This window comes from Pieris napi, chromosome Z (genome assembly GCF_905475465.1).
Source record: "Pieris napi chromosome Z, ilPieNapi1.2, whole genome shotgun sequence".
Lineage (NCBI taxonomy): Eukaryota > Metazoa > Arthropoda > Insecta > Lepidoptera > Pieridae > Pieris > Pieris napi.
In genome coordinates this window covers 13,744,666-13,770,274 of record NC_062259.1, presented here as the reverse complement: position 1 = coordinate 13,770,274, position 25,609 = coordinate 13,744,666, and the positions used below count along the sequence as shown (strand labels likewise).

The 25,609-nt window shown below is 33.8% G+C and overlaps 1 protein-coding gene across 1 annotated transcript in view; it reads left to right on the top strand.

The window, feature by feature from the left end:
• The window catches only part of LOC125062662 (insulin-like growth factor-binding protein complex acid labile subunit), a 52,671-nt gene extending 27,421 nt beyond the window's left edge, over positions 1–25,250 (top strand). Inside the window, exon 2 of the mRNA XM_047668714.1 lies at positions 22,267–25,250. Within this exon, the coding sequence (XP_047524670.1) occupies positions 22,267–23,980 (1,714 nt within the window). The 3' untranslated portion in view covers positions 23,981–25,250. The remainder of the gene's footprint in view (positions 1–22,266) is intronic.
• Positions 25,251–25,609: the final 359 nt, after the last annotated feature.

Below are 25,609 nucleotides of genomic sequence, written 5' to 3'. Positions count from 1 at the left end.
TAATAAACATATCATTGGACACAAATCAATTGGCTAAAGTCACAAGAATAGCGCAAAAATCTGTTTGTGGCAAAACAATTGAAGCAAACGAGGTGAAGGGCAAAGTAAAATTAGCTCCGATTAAACTCCGGCCGAGTATTGTTGTAAAAAGTTTAATTTCGTCGTTAACGTGAAATATGCAGAGCACCTAAGCACGTCATTATTAATTTTCGGGTACTCATTGTCCTTATAATTAGAAATGGCGCCGTGGCTCTGTGCTTTAAAATTAATCCCGAATTTTCTATCTCTATTATCGAGAAATCAATTAAATGTGGCAATAAATCAAATCTCCTAAGATAAAAGTCGGTGAAACGATTTTTTGAAAATGCGGGAAGTATAATTATTAAAATAACCATATAAAATGTAGTTAAATTAGCTTAACCCTAAAATTAATTCCTGTTAAATCCGTGCAAAGATGCAGCCATTTTCGCTTATCCCTTTCTAAAAGTACACAACGAGGACAAACAATCAAAAGCATGGAATTGAAATAATTGCGTAGATATATCAACAAACAAGCAAAACAATTAACTGGACTCTACAGTGCAATTATAATGAACCGTATCAGTATTGTGACGAGGTCTTCTGGTGTTCGAAAACGTAAAATCCAGTAATTTCTTCAAGTGGCTTAACTATGTAAAGAGACAAGACAGGACAGTTACTATAATTATAGTGTATAGGAAATCTTAATAAAAATAGAAAATTATCTACAAAATCTGGAATTTGACATATTTTCATAGAGGCAACAGAATGTATACGTAGAGTGCATTGTATGTTGAGAACCTATTATGAACGTCAGTAAAAAAATGAATAATTCTAAATGTTCATTAACAGTTCTCAAATGGACAGGATGAATTGGGAATAAACGAATTACAATACTTCTATACTGTATATGCAAGCTGAGCCACAGTCACAAGCAATATATTTTCTCTATAATAATACACATTTAAAGTTTTGAAAGTAAATGAATAATTACAATCCGGTTTTAAAGTTCGGAGGGTGAGCAACTGCGCAGCAGTTTTGGCCTTGGGGGATGTTACTCAAATCTATAACTACATGTTTAGTACTGCTTTGCAAGGGTGCAATAATTGAAGGGGATCTCAAGGCTGAATATTCTTTCATTTGTAAATTAGTATTGAACAACAAAAGAATCAGAACACGTGCGGAACATTGTACACGTTTTTTGAAATCGTATTTCTTTTACGTTGCGGCTTTTAACATGCTTTGTTGGATAGGGCTATTTATTCTATTCTAAAGCGATGATATCAAATGAAAACTACCAACAAAAGCGAGCGTGTCAATTAGTTTATTATTATTAGTATGCAAATATAAATACAATATATTTTAGAATATTACCGACGTACATCACGGTTTTCATTTATAAATTTTGCCTCGGAAACATTAGCTTTAAACCCAATTATTTAGTTTTAAGCACAACTTTATAAAATACCTAGAAGATGTACGAATTGAAGTGTAATTTATTATTTTATTGTATAAAGCATGTTGCAACATTTTGTAATCAGTGATTAACATCCGTAACCTGTAATTATTTTTCATAAAACTTTATTTAATATGTGTAAAGAATGTAATTAAATGTGAAGCATTAAATAATTAAATCATTAACTTAACGTCAATAGGATCGCAAAATATTAACTATTCAGCGTTTAAAGAGTAAGAATCGAATTACTACCAAATCACAGACAACAAACAACAACACTCTTTACACACACGGGGGTTAAAAACTAAAAAAAACTTCCATTTCCCAAACGAAACGATGTCCTCATCCCGATGAAACCTTATCAAATCAAGATCGAATAAAAACTAAAGAAACATCCTATGTATAGAATTTCACAAAACGGTTTTATCAATTTTACTTTTTTCTTTGCCGATTCCTTTTGTAGTTCCTTTTAAGTAATAAGTCAATAGATAAGAGGAAAAATAAATATTTTATTCAATCAATCTTTTGTTCCGTACAAAAGCTTTAGTAGTTGCTATTGTTCCCAACTTTTAAGACAAAATAATATCTTGACGGTCGTAAAGTAAAGTACCTTTTTTTTTACTTTTTATAGAAAGGGGGGCAAACGGGCAGGAGGCTCACCTGATGTTAAGTGATACCGCCACCCATGGACACTCTCAATGCCAGAGGGCTCGCGAGTGCGTTGCCGGCCTGAGCGACTACTACGCACATTGATTTAAGTGCCAACATTTTCCGTCGCCAAAACTGATTGTTTATTTGTTGGACTTGGCCTATTAATTTGTTATAAAGGTTAATCTATGTCGGTCGTTGCAGAAATACTTATTATGGCCGATATTCTATAGCTCCATGATTAAGTTACATCCGCGAAGCGACAACGGCTTCCTGACATATTGATGAAATTTGAATGGATTGACGAATGAGTTATGGAAATAACGGGTCATTTGGAATGGCACGCGTAATCAGGTCACGTTGTGACTTGCCAGCGGAAGCATTCATTCCCTGTGTGGAACATAAGTTATTCTTCACAGATACTAAATCTCATTAAATAACCGATATGTTTATCGTGTTAAATTTCGTTTATGCCACCAGCGTGTGGATAAAATACGCCTTAGCCGAGGAACAAAGCCAAAGCAAGGATAATACCAGCCGATGACTAAGTTTATAGCGTACTTTACAGCGCCCATCCTAATACTGACAAAGGTATTTTCATTGAATAAATGAGGACGCTCAATATATAATGCAATATGTGTTTTTCATATAAAATTGTTAAACGGATAAACTGGAGATTTGGATTCAAAATAAAACAAGTTATTGGTCAAAGTGATATTCATGAGTATTATATATCTACAACCGCTTGCATTAAATACAAATAATAATGAATGCAATCAAGCATGCTTAGGGGAAACGATCTCGGTATCTGAGTCTGTTTGTATCATTGCGGCTTAGCCTAAAACCAACGAGGTGCTCCGATGGCAAGGTGAAATAACAATTATAATTAATTGGCTTGTTTAATGGCCTCCAATTAACTTGTTCGGGTATGCGACGATACAAGCACTTCAAGTGGACCGTGCGGCGTGTTCGACATCATGTGAAATAATTAACTACTGCGGCTGAGTTTGCAACGTCGTAATGCAAATAATCATTATATTGTCTGCCTCTGTCTTTGTTTGTTTTAGTGAATAACTATTGCTATACAGGTTTGTCCTTACGTCACAAAGGTGGAGTCGTCGAGGTCAGGTTTCAGGTGTTTTGTTACTGAAAAATCGTTTTGACTGCTCACTGTTATAAAGATTCTCAATTTGTAGTATAGTGCAACTTGTTTTTTTTTCGAACGACGACGATGTAATAGCAGAAACTAATTATTATTATTATTTTAAATATGAATTAATATCAATCAATCTGTACGTCTGTTTTATTTATTTTACAAGCCAAAATACCGAGTCTGTGTGAGAACTATTTACTATTTACCCGGAATTTGAACCTTCAACCCCTCACACGCTTTGTGGTTACTAAAGATTATGTTACACCTACAATCAAAAACGGTCAAACCCTTTGTCTCCTGAACACAGAGACCTAGATAGCTGGGAGGCATGTCTTATATTTACCTACATGTCATCAGCGTCTTTTAAGTATTTTCTTTATTTAGCTGTTAGATTGTGGTACATGAGTAAAAAATTTTTGAGAATCGAAGTTTTTTGTCTAGTTTCAAATTTTATTTTTGTGTTTCATTGGTTATGACTTATTAGGTTCTCGCCGTTCTCATCATCTCACTCTCACTAATCATTCCTATATTTTTGGCAGTAGTCCACCCTTCAAAAAGATCTTTTACTGTTGATTATTAAGATTTTGAAGGCACCAAACGCCCCATAACGAATATATTTCGGTTTCTTCCTGTATACTGTAAAAAAAGTTGTTCTCTGAAGTATTTGCAGTTTGGCACTAAGCTACGTTTAGCACAAATGTATGAAATAACGTAGCATACAAAGATATAGCGACCCGGTCTCTGCGATCCACTTTGTCAGAGGTGTAAAGCGTTGAAATTTTTGCAGCGGAAACTTAAAGATAACGCTCAGAAATTATACTCTATGAAAATGTTTAAAAATTGTGTGAATTGTGCTAGAATTTTCTATTTGGGAAGAATAGTTTTATGGTGAACAACATTTTAGTTCATTTTTTAATTAATTCCTTAAGTGCAGGATTATTATTTACTGAATTTATTTAAAAAAATCGGGGAATGTTATACTTATAACAAGTGTAAATATGATATAAGTTTCTGTTACCTTGTGTGTCGATTCTGAATAAAAACTGAAAATTCATAAGGTGCAAATAATATTTTGCTATTTGTGCTACATTTGTGTGTGGAGAAAATTTATTTATTCTCGCAAAAAATAATTCCTACAAAGCCTGTATATGAAGATATTAATGAAAATTCCTATATTTTATCTGCTTCATTTTATATTCAAAAATATTTAAATTTACCTATTTTAAAACATTAACTGTAGATTAAAGACCATTTTTAATTAAGTGTGATAAAAGTCATAATAATTTACCCACAATAATAACACATTGTCTCTGTCACGAAGTCTGCTTTTGGTTTTTTTATTACTTCATGTCACGTAATGTAGTCACGTACAGGGCACAATCTTTGGAGCGAAGTTTTACATACATACACACAACTTTGATTTTTATTCACCTCTGACAGAGATCATTTTTCCATACATTTTAAAGGTTCATATTTCTTGGAATACAGTCGACATAAATTGTTTAGTGACGTCGTCACCTTCATGAGACAGATAACTTAAAGTAGTAAGACAAAAAAACTTAAACAATTATTTGTTGCATATTATATAAATAAAGACAAACTTTTTAAAAGCTGAAGATAAAATAATATATATATATATATGGTTGTTAAAAGTCCACTTTAGCTACTAATTCTGTAAATAATGAGCGATTCGTATAGACTATAGTAAAGTTTTCTAATTAAAGTGGTTGAAAATAATTTTATAGGAGAATGATAAAAGTGCTCTACCCATCTTTTCAAAGTAATATTCATGTATTTGGTAATATTTTATTAATATGCGTTTCCGTAGCGTGCGCGTTTATCATAAATTGTCTGCTTAGCTGTTTTGTCACGTTATAATCGATAATGTGACTTTCTCGACGTGTCTGTTGTGGCCGGACATATTGCTCGGCTTCATACGCCAAACCAAGAGATTTTTGAACCAACCATCGGTTAACCTCACTCAAGCCCCACGTTTTAATTTTGCCGTCAGTTCGCCATGAGACCAAAATTTTATGGCATTATACACATTTTTAAACTAAATTCAATCTATTAGAAATTTAGTACGAAATATTAAATTAATATAATCTCGCAGAATCGTCAAAAATTTTGAACAATTCAACTAACGAAATCATTAAATGAATGTACAAAATATTGCAATGTTACAGTTACTAATATTTTTAGTTATAAAAGGGAAGCTGTTTTCTAAATACAGTTAAAAGATTTTCAACTGTTTCTATTGATCTGTATCAAAAAGATATAAGTTCTCACGATAATACATTTTATGGAGGCTTTATTGGTGATCATGGATAACGACACCGTAAAAATCTACTCAAACATATCATAAAAGTCGGATGACCTTCTATTTCGAGAAATATTTCTTTTTAATCTTCACTTTTCACTCTATCAAAGGTTTCAGGTTAACGTAAATTCAATAATCAACTTTCCCATAAAAATTGCATTGAAACCCTTTTAAGATCTAAAGTAAATATTTAAAATTCATGTTTTCCATATCTTTAGTTAAGTTTTGAAGAGTCGCTAATGTCGCACTTTGCGTTTCAAATTCTGCAAAATGAAAATACGGTTCGGAGTTGGCACACCGCTCGCTGGCTGCTTGGCCAACTTCGGAACAAACAAGAGCTTTATTGCACCATATCGCTAATTAGATTCAAGTGCCAAATGAGACCGTTTTAAATTAGGACCTTTACAGTGTAACAGTTTTGCCATGGAATACTGAAGGCATCGATATATAGATTTTATCAATAATCATTAAAACATTTTAATAATGTAAAAATCTCTTTACGCCCGACCAGTTTGGAAATTCACTCTTACAACAGTGCCGGTTAGTTAAACCGGATGAATCCGGTTGGAAAATGAAAATTCGGTCGTGAAGCTGGGCTATGAAAATTTGTATGTAAATCCTTTTGGGCACAAGTACAGTTTGTGTTTAATTAACATAAGTAATTTACAAAATTTGGATTTGGTAAGTGAAAAATGGACAAGTGGTACGATTTGGACTATTTATTAAAATTTGTCATTTGTAGATAGCGTAAACATCTCGTTTCTAAATGAAAACCTTGTTGCATACTTAATCAGTGTATATTATAATAGCGTATTTATTTGGATAAGCAATATATAGATCTCATTGAGATAACTCAATTGGCTTGTTAACTTTTGATACATTTTTACAAAAACAAAACAATTAATTAATATAACTTGAAGATATTGATAAAGCTCCGACACTTTCCTTTTTATCTTAATAAAATCAAAAGTTGTCGTAATTAGCTTTTTAATACTTCTAGTTATAATAATTTCCCTCTTACGAGAGCCTGGAACCGAGGAATTAACCTGGTTTTTCCTTTATTACAGTTTTTGTTCCGACGGCGAGAATAGATTTTGTTTTTTACAAAAAGGGACCGTTTTTTATAAATGTTCCATATAAAAATGGAGCGTTTTAAAAATTCCCAGAATATTGCTATCGTTTGGTAAAATGATAGCTTAGCTTAAAATTAATATTTTTTACATACTGACAGAATTTATGAAAAAGTATTTGATGAGAAATGCATTAAAAATCAATTAAAGATCTATGACCTTACACGACACCTTTTCGGTATTTATTAGCGACTAACGAACTTTATCATGAATATTTATCAACGGCAACATGAATAATTCAACAGGATTGTGCATTACCTGTATATTCGATCGCTACTAATGTCACATGGACAGTTTGACGAGCTGTTTCCTTACAGCTAATTGTTCTATCGTAGACTGACGGATTGAGGTCTACGCTTGCGAAGTGCACTGTGCACTATGGGGCATAGATAGTGCATATTCACGAAGGACAATGTTCCAGTAAATTCGTTATTAAATGATAAAGGCCGATTTAATACTAGAGAATCAGAGTGATGCGATGCGAATGGAATAAATTGAGTTTTAACAGATTAACAGACAACATTAATGATTACCACTTTTCAATTACATTTCTACTATTTAAAACTTGAATTTACGAACGTAGGACCGATGCCGTTTAGTCATGAACTGCCTTTTGTCTGGAATATTCTAGATTTTAATACAACATAAACGAAACGGCTACATTGTAATTATTACGTAGGAGGAGTCTCTTAAATATGTATAAACTAATATCTTGGAAGACACGTTCTAATCATCTCCGTGGCTTAGTTGTTCTAATGGTGCGCTTACACGAGGGCAATAATTGCTCGGCGATACGAATGGACCGATCTGGAGCAATTAATGGAGCAATTTCAATAAATTCAATAAATTTCAATAAATTATTTCGGCGATATTGCTTCTAATTGCTCCAGATATTTCATATCGCTCAATGTCGCAGATACGAATTGACGAATATCCAATGGACTTGGAAATTCCTAGCAATTTTTGTATATGTCTCATTCGCACTTGTTTGTTTTGCGGCTTGCCGTCTTGCTTCCGCGGGGACAGCGAGAGGTCTAAATAATAATAATTTCTAATTACTTTATTCAAAAGTAATTCAACGTATGTGCGTGACATTCTAGTAAAGTTTTTGAATAATATATTATCTAATTCTTGAAAAAAAAACAATTAAATTAAAGAATTAAAGAAAAATTAAAAAAATAATAAATTAAAAATTTAATTAATTAATAATTTTTTTCTTTAATTGTTTAATTTTATTTTCACAATGATTGCGGCCTCTTTGCCGATCGCACCCAGATTTGACGCACCAGACGCCTTTTCCTTTTCTTTCTTTTTTGTTTTTGATTAATAATAAAAAAAGCGCTACAAGCCGCCGCAGCAAGAAGAATGTCGTCCATAGCGAGCGAATACTGAAATGCTCGTGTATGACAGTATTGCCTAGTTGATGAAGTTGTGCGATATCGCTCAATATTGTATTGCGCAGTATTGATGCTTGTTGCCGTTGCCGTAAATTGCTTGATGTAGTCGTGACGTCATAATTGACGAGTATTGACTGGAATTGAGCAATTTTAATTGCCCGTGTAAGCGCACCTTAAGGTTCTTAGGTCATACAACTTGACAGGTTCCCATACCGTCCAACGATAGGTCAGAGCAAAAAGCATATCATGATTAACGACGCTTTTATGCGAAGCAATCTGGAATGGAACAAATTGTAATTTGTCTCGTCCCGTTTGTCCCGGGACGAGGGATCGGGACTCTCGTAAATGTGGGATTGTTCGGACTTGAGATGCCCTGTTTGTTGTAGTATGTCTTTTATTCATTATTTTTCCTGCCATCATTACATAAGAGGCTTGAATGGGTTTGTTATTTATGTGATTTCGTCGGGTAAACCTAAAAGATGGGTATATTTTGTATCCTTTTAAACACGAGGGATTTTGTATTTTGGTAGGCAGGAGATATTTCACATCATAGTAATTACAGTTTTCGATATATTATATTTGAAATGAAAAAAATACTTGATTTTGTGATGTAAACTAGTAAAAAGCTAATTTTAACCTTGACCTGGTTGAATGAAAGAGTAATTCCTATGTAATTAACACTTTCCATTCTTAAAAACAGTATAACGCTGAGACTATTTAAGTTACAGGATAGCAAATTTCACGTAACTCGTATTCAGGTAACAATTAAAACAGTTTTTCAAAACATAACATGACACACAAAGCCTTTGCAGCATGACAGGACCAGAGGCGCACGTTGCGAGAGCATTTTCCGATATTCTTTTATTTTGACGCCCTTTCTGATCAACTGGTAGCACTGTACTAATTTTGTTACACTTGTCATGCTCTATAAAAATTGCTAGCTTGCAAAATGGGAAAATAACGTGGGGTCAAGGATGAGGAACTCGAGTTGTTTTATGTGTTGTGCAGATGATTATTATTATTATTTTAATTATAGAATTGGGGGCAAACGCAAACGCCCAAAAAGGGCAGTCATCGCAGCACTTGGACACTCATGTTTAGTGGTTTTCCGGTCGTTGAGGGAGGAGTACACTCTTACTATGAACAGTTGCAAGTCGTATCTCCCCGAGAAGACCACCACCGGTAGTCGATTCCGCAGCTCGAAAGTTCGCAGAAGAAAGTGTCTTGTAAAGCAAATTGTGAAATAATTCCAGCCATCAAGGTGATGCTGATGGTGGAATGGAGATCACTTTACGGTGGATATAATATTTCAGTCAAAATATACTAACATTAGCGCGAATACTTATAAAGTTTCAACCACATTTACTTAGCACCTACGAAATGCACCCGTCTGATTCAGTTTTCTAAGTCAATATAAATTACCCGATCTTTCATCGCAATGTTATTTCTTTGTTTATATATTTATTATTACATTAAATAAATATACAGGTAAAACTTCCGTTCAACTGCACAAAATCGTTTCAAATCATATTTTTTTAAATCTAATAGTATGTAAAGTGAGTGAATGAATGAGTTAAAGAAGTTGGAGGTACCGTCAATATAGTGAATCGGCCGTTTACGGGACGTTGTTTGGACTTTTAACTATGACTGTACTCACGAGTTGTGTTATCATAAATTACAAATAATTAGAATGAATTCTATCAAAAAGTCCTTGAATTTGGGCAGCTCTTGATGTGTCAATAACATCACACCAGTATAGAACTACCGCACAGTAGTCTGTCTTTGATTGATCGAGCTGCTATTATCGAGGGACGAAGCTATCAGGAAAGTATCAATATCCCTTCATCTGTCATCGTTTCTGTGCGAATCACCGATATGTACAATTTATCGCATCGCACTATCAGTCTATAGTATTCATTTAATATGAACATCTATTTATTGAAGATAATTTTTTTTTACTAATACTTTAGTTAAGTAGTTTTATTGAAACGATTTGGGAAATTCATGGTAACTATTAACCCAATAAAGCGTTTTTGACAAAGGGGAGCATTATTACAGGACAAGAGATTGCCACATGGCAGTTTTTTAAATTATTATTATTAGTAAGTAGCCTAAGAACATTGTAAATACTTTGTTTAAAATAAAAATAACCCTCGTTCATGGAAAAGACATTATTACATTGAAACAGGAAACTATATTACTTGTCCTAGGTATTGGAAATACTAAATTAATATGAACATGAACATGACGGACTCAGCGTCAGCGTTGTACCTGGAATAGAAATACCGACTTTTATTTACTGGAATCTCAACCTGATTTCTGAATAACTCATAACTCTACTTGCGTTCTAATTGAAAATAAAAACTGTATAAAGTTGCAGCCATATTACAATATCAGCCGCCGCGTTAATACAAAATTCCTCAACGCGTGAAAATTGCATTTTGTACGACGTAACGTGAGGATATTTATTTTTTTTACAATTTTGAACGCCATTCTAATAAAAGTTTTAATAACCCACCGTCAAATATGAGATAAATAAAAATAATAAATTGTTTTATTTAAATAGATAGAGTTGGAATATACAACCAATATATATAGGTGGAGAACTCTTTAAATGTATCTCCAAAACTGTAGATCTAATATTTTCTTAGTTTAAAATAAAATATTAAAAAATTGGGCCTGACTTATTACCTTGACTTTATTAAGTTAATGAAAATGCAATAAAATTTGCATATTAATTAACTTAATAAAGTCCAGATATTGGTCCATCCGGTTCGAAGGATCAATGTACAGCTTGCCAGCCAGTGGACTGTGAAATGTGTGCTTAAATTTATTTGTATTAAATGTATATTATATGTAGTGTATGTATGAACAAGCGTCACTAGATGACTATATGAGAGGTTGAGATGTAAGAACCTAACAATGCTACGGAGCCCTAAGCCCAATAGACGTACCCTAACACAGAAATAGTGAATACGTATATAAATAAGTACAGGATGTCTGCACCAAGAGAGCTAAGGTAACAGACGGAGCCCTACGGGTAGGATCAAAGGTTCAAGGTGGTGGGATTATGGGGCAGGCTCACTATAATTAAGGGCTTGAAGTAGTCTTCGCCACTTTGAGAGGAAGCGAGAAATGAATAAGACAGGGCAATATTCAAATCTGATTTATTATTATAAAACAATATTTGAAATACTACTTACACCTAATCAGTGAGCTGTTGGTCATTCGCGCAACGTCAGGTGTTACAAATGTAGAACAACTACGTGAGTCGTGTCAGCAATTGGTCAATGTTCAAATGAAATCTGAACAAATAGTAGTTAAGTAGGTTCAAAACACACTGTGGATTAAAAATAGATTATATATTATATTATAATAATAAAAAAATATAGTTCCTCTATATAAACACTATTTTAGAAACAAAACGCTACTCCGTTACTTTGAAATACTAAAAACTCGCTTTAACTATAAAAAAGCAAAGACTAGTGACTCTGCAATATAGGTATCTTTTATACTCTAAATGTTTTAATTTGGGCACGCGCGGCACTGGCCTACATTGGCAATGTAGTTCTCGTGTTTTTGAACCTCCGTATTATTTTACTTCTTAAGTCGGATTCTTTATCACTGGATGTCTTCTATCTCATAAGATAATAAGTTACATTGCCTCTTGTTTATGGAAGTTTAAGTGTCTGGGTAGGCCTTAACCTTAAAGGGCGTTAAAAAGTGCATTTGTGAGCTGTCCTCCAGGTCCTGGTTATCGCGGTTCTTTTCAAGTTGAACTTAAAATAAAATTAGGAGACTTCAGAAACATAACATTTCAACAGATTAATGTCAATAGAACTAGCTAGAAGCGTACTCTATGTACGTCACATAAACGACACACTTCTTATATTATATAATTATGAAAGTATTCACGCAAAAAAGGAATCCAAATCGTGTTGGAAATGGAAACTCACGAAAACTTAGCTGACAACAAAACTTTTTTATTGGAATTTACAACAATTTGGAGTTTTCAGCGATCGAAACGACATTTGTTGGGTTTTCTCTGAAAAAATGACGGTTAATTTGACCATGTAATGATTTTTATGTACGTTTTTAATATACAACATTGATTTTCTTAGGGTCCCCGCACATGGGCCACCGGCCACAACCACAAAACGCCGCCACTGGCATATTTCCTGTATTTTCATACATTTTATATAGACTCGCCGCACACGGTTGGCGCCGGTGGCGGCCACACGATACAAATCGTCGAAGCTTGCTTCTTGTGGCTCGCACCGGCCACTAAACGCCGACACAAAAAGCCGCCACACGCCACTCGCGCGATTCCGCGCCCCTCTCTCCCTTGCCTCAGTTAACCTGAAGTCGACGGTGAAGGCCTGGGTAGAAATATGCGAATTGTTTGTGGGAATTTTTTCGAATAAAACTGCCAAAGAAAAGAACATTGAAGGTAAGTTTAATAAAATAATATAAAACCATATATTTATATTCTATTTTCTTGCCACGGTATTGCTCCTTCATTCATAAAATAATCTTTTAACGTATCTCTTGCAGTAGACGCTCGTGTTACTGGCCAGCCTGTATTTCGAGTCCCACTATTTTCAAAGTGTGACGAAAATGGAAGGGATGATTTCACCTTTAGCGAATAAAGTTATGCAAAATGCAACAAGATTTCACAATGTCTTCTGAGAAATGAACAGAAGTGTTTAATGGGCGATGTAATATTTGCCATTTGTTTGCTAGTACGCCGAAGGTGCACTCAATGCAACGTCTGGCACGGCTTAACCTATAATTGAAAACTTTTTTGTCTAAGTCCAAATATTTTCCAGAATATGGCCTCATCATATTTTCACTGAGGCCAAATGCTTCATCATGGATAGTTCAATGGTTGTCGATAACCGACCTGTCGTGGTGAGGGGGTATATTTAATGTCTTTCTGTGTATCCAATAACTACGGTTTCGACTTCTACGACGACGTCTTTTTATCAAAAGTAGCTTAATTAAACCTTCTTCGTCAGAGTCCATTATGATACTGCAGGCAAGGGTTAAAAAAAGTAGCAGCCACCGACCGCAAGTGTTGACCACCGGCTACAAGTGGCTGTCGCGCGCTTCAGCTACCTTTGTAGCCGCTTCTAGCTTCTCGTGGCGGCGTTTGTGGCTGTGGCGTGTGGCCCGTGTGCGGCGACAGTTACAAAGTGTAGGCCACATTTAATAATTTATTAATTTGTATAACTATACAATAATTTTCCGAAGAGCGGCTTTTCATCTTAACATTCAAGAATTCCATAAAACTCTTCAAAATTGTTTTTCTAATATTTTCATAAGTGTACGTAAGGCACAAGCTTCGAATATAATTGTTTGAAGTGTTCGAGCGATTGACCAACTACGCCTTCCTAACGTTTCATTCATCTTGAAGGTCACTGGGATTAAGGGAAGCTAGACGGAGTTGTAACAAGGCAATTTTTTATATATTTATTATGCTTCAAGTAGCTACCAATGCGATAGTGTTATTAATATGTGTCTTCCTCTGCTCTTCATGTATGCATAAGTATCGTACAAACAAGGATAGAATTTTAATGGTGTTTTATGGACATAGGTTTACACTTTTATACGTTTACACTTTGTCAAAAAAGCTTTTAAGTAAGGTTGTCTTTAGCATACCTCTCAGTTTCCCTCTGAGTTTGACAGTTCATGCAGAATGCTATTCCTTTTCAGAACTCCTTCCCTAAAAATCAAAACAAATTTTAAATTATTCATTATTATTCTTGTGGTTCTACTAGTAGGTACTCCTTCTTTTTATAGTTGTATATGCTACTTTACTATAAATTCTGTAAATAATAAAACCAAGTTAAGTTTAATTAAAAACGATTAACTTTCTTATCGACGAGCGATAGATATATCGGTATAGTTTAATCATGGCTAAATCAATTTAATTCAATTAATCAATTAAAAATAAAAATACAACGTCAATTTCAAACAAACATTTCTCTATTCCTTAGAATTAATTACTATTAAATGAACGTCTTATGACTTTTGATTTGGGTAATGTGTACCTTTAAGACTATAAACATCTTTGTCAAGATTGATGTTTGAAATGTGTACCATCTTGAAGGCTCACAAAGGCTAAATTACTATAGAAATGTTTGAGTATATTATGAACCAATAATTTCCCAACATTTCTTGTATGCTATAATACTGCGAATCCGTATAAACTTGAAGTATATAATACTAAAGTTGCTAAATAATAGAATATACTAAAAGCCTACTAGAAATGTCTACTATTGCGGTTGCCGTTGCAACGATCGTGTCTACACTTGTACGTATTTTCGTAGCCAATGTCTACGGCGTAGCAGAGTGACGGAACTTTTGTTTATTGTATTCTATTCGTGTGAAGTTTATTGTGCATCCAAAATATATTTGGATCGTAACACAATATTATAGATTCCTTACCTATATATTTTTCCACGGTACAATGCCGTGCTGTTTATTTATTTTCGGACATAATTTATTTGAAAATTGGCAACGCTAACATTTTAAATACAAAACGAGACAGTGCTTCACACGAGTAGTTATATTCTCCAGGTAGCGTATTATAATATCCGGATTCTAGCGACTCAAATGGCAAAATCGATCACAAGTTGCATGCAGAAACCTGACTTCTTAGTTAGAAATTATATTTCATAGCACTCAATCACAAAATAATAGTATGACGGTGAGCATCAGCGAGACTCCATAATATTATATGTTTATTTGATTGTTTGGTTATCCCAGAATATTTATATGCATTGTTGAAATACTATACATGATAATATATAAATTCATTTTTACATTCATACGTTTCAGAGTTGGTGCAATAATAATATTTTGTCTATTTGACATTTTTATATTCTATTTCAACTATTGCTGAGAACGAATCTCAAAACCAGGTCAGCTAGACTAGCAGTTCCTCTGCGGGCTCCACTTTAGAAATATGTAAAGTTAGTTGTAAAAAACTCCCTAATATGAAACCATTCTTATTTTTTTATATTGACAAGTTTTCAAGCACCATTTACACACACGCTCATTATTCCCTAAACAAAGATCTCATAGTGCACTGAGCTACTTATAGCTCATAAGAGAAGAGAAGAATAAAAATAATATAACGACAAAACCGGCTAAAGTCGTAGACTGACCTAACGAGGCGGTTAAAGAATGTTAGTTCTTTTAATAGAACCTATAAGGCTAAAGAATTAGATTATTAACCAATAAATTATTAACATGATGTGACATAACGTTTCACATCTCGTATTTGCTCACGGAACCTAAAGTTAAATAAACTGTAGTAAAAACATGTAGCACTGTTTGCACAATTTTGATGAAAATAAATTACGAGTCGCCGAAATGTTATTTTACGAAATTCGGTGCCAAATTGTACGACTGACAATTTATGATTTGCTCCAAGAATATATTTTTACGAGAAATGTTTGGGCCATCCCGTTGAGCTAAAGACACAATTTTCTGAATCAATTACACATTTTAGAATTTTACTGTTATTAATTTTAAAGATATAATACATACATTGCTGTAAAGAATTTTTTTTGTTAAGTGTTTATTTTTTGTCGATCAACATAGCTAAAGCTAGAACAGAGGTTTCCCAATTGTTGTATTTACGTTTACGTAGAAATAAAATGTATTACAACGTAGAAGAAAGATGATGAAAATAAGACATGCGAAATATATATGTATATTTGAAGAGTTATTAAAATATAAAGCATTTGCCGCTTACTTCATTTTTGTTCGACTAAACACAATCGTCCGTCTCATCTCACGCGAACTGGAGGCATACGTTTGTTTCACTTATCACTAGTCAGTCGCCCTCGCTCCGTTGAAATGTGAAGACTACGCTTCTTTGCGCCAGCGCTCGATATAATACGATTTATTTTGCCGCTTTTTTAAATAAATTTTTAAACCAATACTTATAATAGATAAAAATAATAGACGAAAAAAACTCGTTCTTATAATTTTTACTAGCATATATAAAATAACTCGCAGATAGGTCATCATTATCGAAATAATTTTTAGAATCGGTTTAGTAGTTATAGAGATTACTCTTACAAACAACTAGAAAAACCAAAAAAAAAATTGGCTTTAAGTTTTAATAATATTAGTACAGATGATGTTCGGCTCTTACAAGTAATAATAAGGCCCTAAGGAAATCATATATTTTGCTAGTTTTAGGCCCGCTCAGCCTCGTTTTTCAGTACATTCAGTTAATTTAAAAAACTTAAAGTTCTATATGATTTTATTATTTATATCTGTCTATGAAACATATTGAAGGTCACAGGAAAGTACGAGATAAAAATAATTGAAATTTGAATAGTATTAAGCGAATAATATTAAAACTTAGTTAGTACTCAAGAGCATATGATGTACTTTTAGAAATTAATCGAAGAGCCGTAATAGGACTGTAAAATTAAGCTAAAGAAAATTAATTAAACCAACCAAATTATTATATATTTTAATTAAACTATTTAAATGGACAAGTTTGTTTCGAAATTAAAGTACAAATACTTTATGATTTTCTTTGTAATGTAAATACATATTATATTTTATTTCCTAAAAGATCACACAAAACGGAAACGTACCGTTTATTCTTTCGTATATAACCGAACTTTTCTGGATAAGTGAAGCCGGTTTAAACAAGGTCTTTCCACAGAAGATACCGTTATATTATTATTATAGACCATGATTGGCTGTGAAACTGACTGTGGAATTCAATTAGATTTCGTTGATTGCCTACAAACTAGATTAGGTAAGAGCAAATTAAACCGATGGTCCACAAAATACGATTAACGAAGATCTATTTAAGATTGACCGAAGTCCATCGACTAGATGTTAAGTAGCGCTCCAGTTTATGAACATAGTTAATGTTAGCATTTCTGCTTAAAGGAAAAGTTAACTTACCTTGATTGCAAAGGAGCGCGCGCATTTATCCTCTACTTAATTACGTGAGTTTTTAATTATTTTTATTATAATCTCTCTTAAGCAATGCTAACTAAACGATCATCGACCTATGTACTTTAACCACTGCTTTAAAACTATTGTAATATTTATATAGGAAAGAGCGTTCATCCCTAACACAGGTTCTTGAACCTAAAAGGGATGTACTAAAATATAGATTTAAGACTATTTACTTAATAAAGGAATTTTTGTTTTTTTTTTGTTTTTAATATTTATTGATATCTGAAAACGAAAAATTTTTAGTTTTCATCCCGAGAAAATATGAAATTGAGTTTGACTGATGGAATAAGTAACAAATTACTTTTAAAATTGCATCGGTTAATTGTATGCCAAAAGCTGTTTATTCGTAATTTAAATAATTGTTTGTGTGAAAAGAACACTGTACGAGTAGTAGCAAAGAGTGTAAACAAAAAACTAGGCGTTGATTGGAAAATCCCGGATGACTCATTTCAAGCGAAAACATAATTTTATTTGCATTTAATAATATGTTATTACGTAAATAAGCTTTCGATAATGAATTGCTAAGCCCAAGTGAGCTGAAGTGACGTCACTTATCTAGGTCACGGGAGATAGGTATAACTTATAAGCGATATTGGCTGTAAGTTTATACTTCTCAGCACGGAAATGTTTTAGCATACGACATTGGTATAGTCCCAACTTAAATTATTTACAAATACGTTTATTATTTAAATATAAATACATTTTTAATTTGTAAAATATTAATTTAGTTATATGATAAAATAAGATTATACTACGAAAGAAATTCCTTTCTATGTGTTAAATAATTAAAACTGGTAGTGAAATTTTGGTATTGTACTCGTAGTGAAACATTAATCGTAATTATTATATTGAACAAAATTAAGCTAAAAAAAGTACGTACCAAATATTAACTGACTTAAAGAAAAAAATATACTCATATCAATTATAAATATAACGCGACGAAGTGCTGGAACAATATCCCTCCTCCGTTGAAGTGTCTTCAATTAAAGTCGAATTTTAGTCGCACTTATAAGACACTTCTACTTATGCAACAAAAGTCCCACAAAATTTAGTTTTTACCCATAAAACAAACAAATATCTACTTATTTACGTTTATTCTTATTTTTAACTTTTAATTTAATTCTGTTTATTCTTATTTTTAACTTTTAATTTAATTCTATTTATTATACACCGTTATACACGATTTACTCACACTTCTTTAATATTTATCTTTAATATTATTATTATTATTTTTCTACTTGGTATTTATAATTATTTATTTTATTTTATTAGAGGCGCAAACTAGCTACTGTGGTCTCTGGCAGAATGACCAGCGCTGTGGAACTTTTTGCTCCTCAGCATAATGCTGAGCCAGGGCCAATTACAACCACAGTACACACACATTGCACACTAGAAACGAACCGAATGGCAAAAGAACATTTCTTAATTTTAATTTCTAATTTTTATTGTTTGTAATGTCTTATTTTATTTTATGTTTTCTTTAAGTATTGTTATTTTTGTGTGTTTATGTGTGTGTGTTTTTGTTTGTAATAAATGTTATGTCTATGTTTATGTCTATGTCTAAATAAATAAATTTGCTTATGCCAGCTATATGGTTGTTTAATTTTATCTAAACCAGAAGAAATAAAGTGGAACTTAAGAGTCCTTGAGGCCAATTAATAGGGCCGTCAGACCCTTCAGTCCGGTCGGTTCTGGTCTCGTATCCGATAATCGATATCGAGAAAGAATTGGTAACCGGCGAAGGTTTCCCTAAAAAGAAACAATAGCATGAAATAGAGGAAAATAAATTTACAGAAAAAAGTAATACAGTCGTTGCGAACCGAGCCTTCCCCGAGTTCAGTTAGAAGTAGTCATCAAACATTTTATTTAAACTTCAAGACAATATTTTCTTCTTTTATTTCCGATACTATTTCTTAATAATACGACTTTATAATATTTACAATTGAACCCTTGTGATATAAAATTGTAATTTTATATTTTCACAAAGACCCGTGAAATCCTTTCGTTAGCTGTTATTTTTCATGGAGTTTGGATTCGCCAACAAAGCGAGAGGCATATTTCAAGACTCTAATCTCGCCTCTTTTCGCGGGGTTTTAACTTTTTTGCGCATTAATTCTGGTTGATTTATTTTTGTTGGATGATACAGTAATTGTCTATGTTAATAATATAAGTTTTGCAATAAACATGATGCAAAACCTATCGACTCCATTTACTTATTTCTAGGTAACACTGAAAATGTTTAGCAAATGAAAAACGGCAACTTTCTACATTAAGCAATGTAGAAAGTTCCCAATACTTTTATTGTTTTTCGAAGTAATCTCCGTTCCTCTCTACACATCGTCGTATTCAATGGAACCACTGAGAAAAGCAGTGGGCCCATTCTTCCTTAGGGGTCTCTTCTATGGCATTTTCTTACGCTTCACCGCATCTTCAGGGCTGATAAAGTGAATACCTCGAACTTTATCTTTAGTTCTTAGGAATAAATGAAAGTCGCAGAGCGCCAGGTCAGTGACGATGTCAAATACATCATTTGAGTCACCGCCGTTGAACTTATCTAACATTTGGCGACACCAGTCCATGCGAAGGTGTTTCTGGTCGTCGGTTTAAGTATGGGGAATCCATCTGGTACAAAGCCTCCGGACGCCTAAATGCTCGTGTAATATTTTTTGAACTTGACTCATACCAATGCCTAGGCTTGCCCGTATCAGCTGATAGGTCACTCTCTTATCTTCCTCTATCATGCGTCGCACAGCACTGATGCTATCTTCAGTACTCGCTGTTAAAGGATCATCATTGAGATTGCTACGTCCACGCTTAAACTCATTAAACCAATTGTAAATAGTGGCACGAGATGGGGCTTCATTAAGAAATGCTAATCGCAGCCTATCATAGCTTTGTTGTTGAATAAACCCACAACGAAACTCATAATAAATCATTGACCGAAAATTTTCTGGCGTTAGGTTCATTTTCACGTATAACAAGAGTTTTGATTTGCCGCCAATTCACAAAAACAAATGACAAATGAATGCAATATACTACATTAGGTTTCCAAAGAGTTCTAAAATTGAAATTCAAAAAGAGTTTTCATTAGCAATGTTTCTAACTGGCCAATTCTAAATATTTTCAGTGTTACCTACGTACATAATTATGTTTGTTATATTTCAATAGCTCGTGATTTTCACTATTTTTATTCAAAAATTAATGCCCTATTAAAGTAACCACTTAAGTACCACGGGTTGCGTAATTATGCACGAAAGCCTTTGAGAGGTTGGCGCGTAAGGCTCACGTGGTAGCTGGCCTTAAAACATTCTTTCAAAAGGCGTAACGAGTGCACAACCATTTCTACATAGTAGGTGGAGAACGGCATCTCACGTCGCAATTATTATTAATTTCTTTTAGAAAGAGTTCGGTGGCGGTTGTTGTAGATATCCTACTAATATTATAAACGCGAAAGCTTGTAAGTATGGATGGATATACGTAAAAACTACCGAATGAAAATTTACAATAATATAGCTTACATCAATATACATCAGAATAACACATAGGCTCGTTTGTCTCCAAAACCGGCCATATTCCTCTTGAGGGACAAAGAACGGTTAATGCAGAATGGTATGCTAACATTTGTTTGCCACAGGTCGTTTCTGAACTCCGTAAAGAGAACTGCAACCGCCGCATCATGCTCCATCACGACAATGCGAGTTCTCACACCGCGCACAGAACAAAAGATTTTTTAGAGCAAGAAAACATAGAATTATTAGACCATCAACCATATAGATTTCTATACTTTCCCTAAAATAAAGAATAAATTGCGTGGTCAGAGATTTTCACCACCTGAAGAAGCTGTGGACGCCTACAAAACGGCCATTTTGGAGACCCCAACTTCCGAATGGAATGGTTGCTTCAATGATTGGTTCCATCGTATGGAAAAATGCGTCAAATTTCGCGGAGAATACTTCGCAAAGCAATAAATACATTTTTAAATAGTAATGTTGTGTCACTACCTTGATTCCCGAAATTTTCAGTGCCGCCCTCGTACGAGTATTATGTAATGTATGATGGAAATGTTTATCTTAAACAGTCCTACAAAAAAATTTGATATTTAAATTATATATCTAACATAAAATTAGGAGTAGGGTTGTAACGCAAGATTAACAAAAACTAACTTGGCTTATTTGAGGGTACTTAAATCTAAGCGAAACTTCAATAAATGTCGAAATATTTGACCTATTGGACATTATCGGAAACGAGAATGTGATATTACAAAATATGGGTGTGGGAAAAAGTAAAGGGCTCATTTTGGCTTCAAGTGAGCGATGGTTGCTAACATTTAGTTTACGCTTCTAATTATTAACTAAAATATATATATGTAACTTAACTAATATTAGGTTACATAACTCAAGCCACGCATGTAATTGAAACATGGCTGAGATATGGTTTTCATGACATTTTGGCAAATACCAAGAAATAAAAGATTACGGATAACTATTCTTATTCTGTTAAACGATAATAAAAATTGCCGCAGATTACATTTATTAGCGGCAATAAGAAAATATATGTATAAAAAATAAAAGTTTGACTTTCTGTTTGTTGACGCTTATGAAACTTGAAAACGTATTTGTATATATTTAAGAAAGTTGGACTCTAATAAAACATACATATTTTAATTATAAATTTCCTTTAAAATATTGTACTTTAGAGATACAAATCATATTAAGAAAATGTTTATAATATGTAAACGCGAGTAGCAACGTAACATTATTATTATCTATTGTTATATTAACAAATAAATTTATTTGTAATGCAATTTAAAGTAAACTATCTATAAAACTAAATACTAATTAAACCTTTATTGACGATTCATGCCTGTGCTTAATAACGAGTTTTTATAAAATAACTGAAAAAAAATCTGTTATATTATTCCTGTTGTTAAATAAACAACGAAAACACACCCGGATACCAATTAACTCTATCTTTTTTGTAACATTATTATAAGACAACTTCATTTAACAATATTTGCCTTAATTAAAAAGTGCAGAAATTAAATTTAAGTTTTCCATCCTGTAATAAAATACGTAGTAATTGCTATTATACAATGCAATTACTTAAAACTAAGGTTATTTTAGATATTTCATTATTTGTTTCAGGAGGATCTTGTTGCTGCTAGCATGTTTCATAAGTTCATCGAAGACCTCAAGTGCCGCCGGGCCCAGTTGCCCGGTCGAATGTTTCTGCCAGACGGTCGTCGGCTTCGAGGGAGCGAGCGAGCTGCTCGTCGCATGTACGCGGGGTGACCAGAACACAATTCCTGTCGATCAGCTAGACAGGACTGCCAACATCATAGTCATCGCTCCCCCGCCTACCCGTCCTAATTACCTCACTATTGGACCCATCTTCACCCAGCCCGCCCCTTTCGCTAACCTTCGAGAACTGCACATTGTCAATTCCAACGTACCTTCCATAGGTCAGTACTCTTTTTGGGGCCTTCAAAACTTAAGAGTACTAAACCTAACGCACAATAACCTTACAAGCATCGGCGCTGATAATTTCCGGGGACTCATAAATTTAACGGATTTATTCCTCGATCATAACAATATCGAACAGATGCCGAGTGAAACATTCCGACACCTCACAGCTCTCAGGACTTTGACCTTGTCGCAAAATCAAATATCAGCATTAGTACCTCGGCTCTTTCGTATGCTGGCGAAATTACTTTATTTAGATCTCAGTGACAATCCTCTAGTCGATTTAAACCCTGAAGTTTTCAAAGACATTCAACATCTAAGATTTTTTATTTGCCGGCGATGTTTATTGCGTAGAGTGAATACCCAAATATACCACCTCGTCCCACATCTCGAGGAGTTGGACTTGGGAGAGAACCAATTCAAATATTTGACATCAGATGAATTTATCAGTCTGAAAAAGTTGAGGAAGTTGAAGTTGGATGGAAATCAATTGTCGGTGATCGTCGACAACATGTTTGGTAGGAATAGAGAGTTACGAGTTCTAACTCTGGCACGAAACCGTCTCGCCCTCTTGGCGCCAGCGGCCCTAAACAACCTCACCAACCTGATGCATCTGGACATAAGCCACAATAAAATAGACAGGTTCCACCTGCAAACATTCGCCCCAGCTGTCGATTCCCTGAAAACAATAAATATTAGCGGCAACAATTTACCCCTCAATGAAATAGCTCTTGTTCTCCAAATACTTCCCGAAATTCAAAGTGTTGGCCTCGCTAATTTGTCCCTGCAAGAAGTCCCACCTAATTTTTTCATCTATAATGAACACTTGGTATCACTCGACGTATCCTGGAATAAATTAACAAAGTTTCCTTATAAACTCCTGACGAAGACAAAATTCTTGCAAACATTAGATATGTCTCGCAACAGATTACATACATTAAACGAAGAGGATCTTCAAAGACTCGAGGCGATAGCACACATTGACTTATCAAAAAACCATTGGCGTTGTGATCACTGCTCGGTGGGGACGATGTTGGCTTACATGACCACTACGGTGTTGAATTCCAGCATACGACATCTCACGTGCCATTCTCCTCTCAGACTTCACGGTGTTACTTTTGGCGAATTGGATTTTGATAAGCTGGAGCCTTGTATGGGAACCCATGAAGCCCAAATGAGCGTAATAGCGGGGTTGATGTTGCTTTGCGTGGCTGTGTTTGCAGCAATAGCAGCTGCTCTGTGCTGCACGCGCCGACGTACAGCTCATTACTACACGAACGAGGAAAAGCGTAGAGAGCATGCTTACGAACACCCGGAAGAACTGCTCGGCCAAACCGACTTGGGCAGTGTCGCGACTATCCATGCTCCCTACCATCTCGTGACGAAGGGAAGTTAACAGCGTGCCCCCACACCGACAGTCCAGAGACGTGCCCTTCGCGTCTCATTTCAATCCCCTCCAGCTACTAGGCCACTCGAATCCGCTCCACTTCGCTACCTCCCAACGCATTTACAGCATATTTCCAGAGAAATTATGTGATACGATGAAGACGATTTGGTTTAAATCCATGGACAATTTTATCGCTTTGTTTTAATCTTATTCTTACGTTTGACTTTTTACTGTTTCAATTTCAAAATCAATTTATTATAAGCGAAAAGAACTTGACTATTATTAATAAACTTTATTTTAACTGACATCGTAAACTTTTCGGATGTTTAAAATTTTTTGTATTAATATTTTTAGTTACAAATTATTTCATTGTATTGTCTCAAAAATATAATAAGTACAGAAATCTGAGGCTCAGACCTAAAAAGGTTGAAACGCCACTAATTTATTTATTTTATTTATTGTCTCAAAGATAATTTACCGTTTTTCCGTGTTTAATTTTACAATAATGCAATTATTCTTAGTCTCTTTAACAAAATTGTTTTTCGTATGCTTGGGAGTCCGGCACCACCATACGTTGTCTCCATATATCGGTAGCTAGCCATCAAATTTTAATACGAAAAAAATATTTTTCTACGACTAGAATTTTTTTGTACTATTCACTAGACTAAAAAATATAAATAATGTTAAACTCTAACAAACACGAATTTCGGTAGGTTTTCTAAATAATTAGATTTATTCGGTAGATACTCTAACTTCTTACGCTGTGTACTTCAGAATGATGTCTAAACTGGCTAACTACCTGATTATAAGTCCACTAAAACGTTGTTTGCTTTCACTTTCTTTAATGGAAATTATTAAAAATGTAGTTTTATTTTTATAGAAAGTGCTTTGATAAAAAGACACGGAGATCTGATAATTGTATGCACCGTTTCTGCTCCATTCTACCTACAACACAAAAATACCTATTCTCTGTACCATAGAATGGAATAACCACAATTATTTCGAAAAGCATTCAAAATTATTTGTTCCAAAAAATAATATAAGTTAAAACCCCATTATCAGATTGTGTTTTCTCCGTCCATTCCGTTAATTTGTTTACAGGTAAAATATTTAGCACCTTATTAAAAAAAAATTTCATGGCAGTAACACATTCAATATACTATTAGGAATAATTCCTGTATTCAATTGAATAAAAAGATTGCTTTTAATAAAAATAGTATTGACGAGGGATATAGCATTGTCATGTACGGCAGTGAAACGCATATTCAGTCGGTACATATTCTATTTCAAATTAAACATTTGGCATTTTCGTAATAGGTGTACCATATCATTAGTCCCGTAAGCATTATATCAATAAAATAATACCATTACAGTAATTTTGTAATTATACAGTAATCTATTCATACTATAAGATGTGTATATTATGGAGAAATGCCTAAATTTGCTCACTCAACATGTAATTATTATAATTAATCATATAGTAACAGTAATTTGTACTAGAAGACAGTATTGTAGATCCACTATGTGGATGGATGTTGATCAACAGTTCACAAAATTTAAAATTGTCAAAATATATTACTTAGCTAAGTTCAGAGAATTATATTCGATATATTTAGATCTGTGATTATGGTAGTGCTA